Source organism: Triticum aestivum, chromosome 3A (assembly GCF_018294505.1).
Source record: "Triticum aestivum cultivar Chinese Spring chromosome 3A, IWGSC CS RefSeq v2.1, whole genome shotgun sequence".
In the NCBI taxonomy this organism is placed as follows: Eukaryota; Viridiplantae; Streptophyta; class Magnoliopsida; order Poales; family Poaceae; genus Triticum; species Triticum aestivum.
Genome location: NC_057800.1, coordinates 623,649,650 through 623,651,652, shown reverse-complemented (window position 1 = coordinate 623,651,652; position 2,003 = coordinate 623,649,650). Strand labels below are relative to the sequence as shown.

Here is a 2,003-nt window from a genome sequence, read left to right as displayed (position 1 = left end):
GTTGTTTGAATAGTGTTTTGGTCTTTGTTGGCTAGTTCAGTTGTATTGTAAACTTTGTACTCCCAAAATTTTGGAAAATAAATCTGGCCGACTATTCTCCCTTAATCATCCAAGAAAATATTAGAGTCTCTTTTGTCTCTTGAGATATGCAAATGACTTGTTGATGTCCTGCAAGTGCACATGAATAACTGAATCATAATTCAAGGGGAGTATTTTCCAAAAAGTTATTCTTTGAATAATAACTTCTTCTTCTAGCACTAGTCCTAGTTCAACATCGTCTATAAAATTCCTTCCAGTTGCAAGATGGCGAAGGTTATTACTCTTAAAAAGTCGAGGTGTCATGTTGTTGGTGAATGGTATTCAAACTGAGGGACCAATATTGAACTAGAACCACAGTTGATTGACCAAATATTGTACACTTACTTTTCTGTAGAATCAAAAGCAGTGTAGTGCATGATGTAAAATATGGAGTTCAAAATTTAATGTAATATGGGACTTGGTTCAAAGAAACTATACTGTGTTTTTATTCATATATTCACATATGGCAATATCTGATGTCATCTCAAACAATTAACACACGATCCTACAATACATGACACAAGACACACAGTAATAACAACTCAACCAAACCAAATAGACTAGAGAGAACTATCACACATCGCTCTTGATGGCGGAGCTGTAGCCTGTTTGGTCATCATAGAACTTGGACCATAGCATGACACCACCGTACTTTGAAGAGCCCTTGATGAGCGGCAACACACACGAAGTGAGCTCGCCGGCAGGGACGAACCCTGTGCCCGCCGCGTCCTTGGAAGCCGGAAGCCCCAAGAAGATCTTCCCGGCCGGCACTGACTCCCACTTCTTCCATGCGTTCATGAAGGCCCCCTGTCCCGCACTGAACTGGCATTCCTCGTTGTTGTAGAACTGCACCCACACGTAGTCGAACAGTCCCGTGTTGATCGCACCGCCGTCCCATTCATCCGGGAACGGGCACTGCGGTGCCGCGCTCAGCAATACGGTCTTGCCTCCGTTCTTTCCCAAATTCTTCAGGTCAGTGGCAAGATCGTTCCAGAACTTGGCGCTGCCTTGCTCGATGTCAAAGTCAATGCCGTCGAGCGCGACGTCGCCGAGGGGACCGGACGAGGATGAACCGCCCAGGTAGTTGTTCCAGAGGTACAAGGCAACTTGTCGTGCATCGCCGGGAGAAGAGAGGCCATAACTACCATCGCCGCCGCCGATGGAGAGCAGGACTTTAACACCCTGGCCCTGGCACGCTTTGATGTCCTTGCTCTGGCCTCTGCATCCACCGGAGGAAGGGTCGCAGTGGCTGGCTAGGTTCAGCTGTGGCGTCTGGCCCTTGCCGAGTTTTGGGAGAAAAGCGAGGATGACGAACTCATAGTTCCCAGACGCACACGTCTCGGCCAGCGATGCCTCACCGTCGTTCTGGCCCCAGTACACGGCGATGCTGCCGGCGTGGCACGTGGCAAGGAGTGCTACGAAGAGGGTGGAAGTGAGCTGGACGGGAGTGAGAGAACGGCTCGCCATTGTTGGGATCAATCGGCACGTGCCTATGCAAGTAGCCTAGTACAGGACGGCGGAGGCTAGTGAGGAGACGTGCTCTGTGTTTTGCGTTGTGATGGCTATTGGGGATGTTTGGATTTTATAGTGGTTTGGGGAGCGTCAGGTACGCTTTTTTTAGTGGCTTTCGTGCCGTCTCACGTCCGCTTCTGCATCTGAATTTAGTTACCTATATATTGTAGTAGAGTGGTTATGGTTAAGTAAAGCTGAGGGGTAGAAAAATTCCGTTTGCGGCGGGTTGTTTCCTTGCTTAATTTAGTCGGACAGATTAGTGAAACGGACTGCGTTCAAATTGCAAATGCTGCACCGCACTCAACTCCTCTGTTTCCTATCCCGGCAGAGTGCTGGACAAAACGTATACGCAGCTTGGCAGCTTGCAGCACCCTTGTATTTTGTGTCCAAAGTTCACTTTGGTCATTTTTACT

General features: G+C 48.2%; 1 protein-coding gene across 1 annotated transcript; it reads right to left on the bottom strand.

The window, feature by feature from the left end:
- Positions 1–651: 651 nt before the first annotated feature.
- On the bottom strand, positions 652–1,545 carry LOC123058811 (acidic endochitinase SE2-like). Its single transcript, XM_044481486.1, has one exon. The coding sequence runs from the start codon at positions 1,543–1,545 to the stop codon at positions 652–654; it is 894 nt and encodes a 297-aa protein (XP_044337421.1).
- Positions 1,546–2,003: the final 458 nt, after the last annotated feature.

What these genes read in the sequence shown, in the direction of transcription:
- LOC123058811 (XM_044481486.1), bottom strand. Translation starts at nt 1,545, where the DNA reads ATGGCGAGCCGTTCTCTCACTCCCGTCCAGCTCACTTCCACCCTCTTC.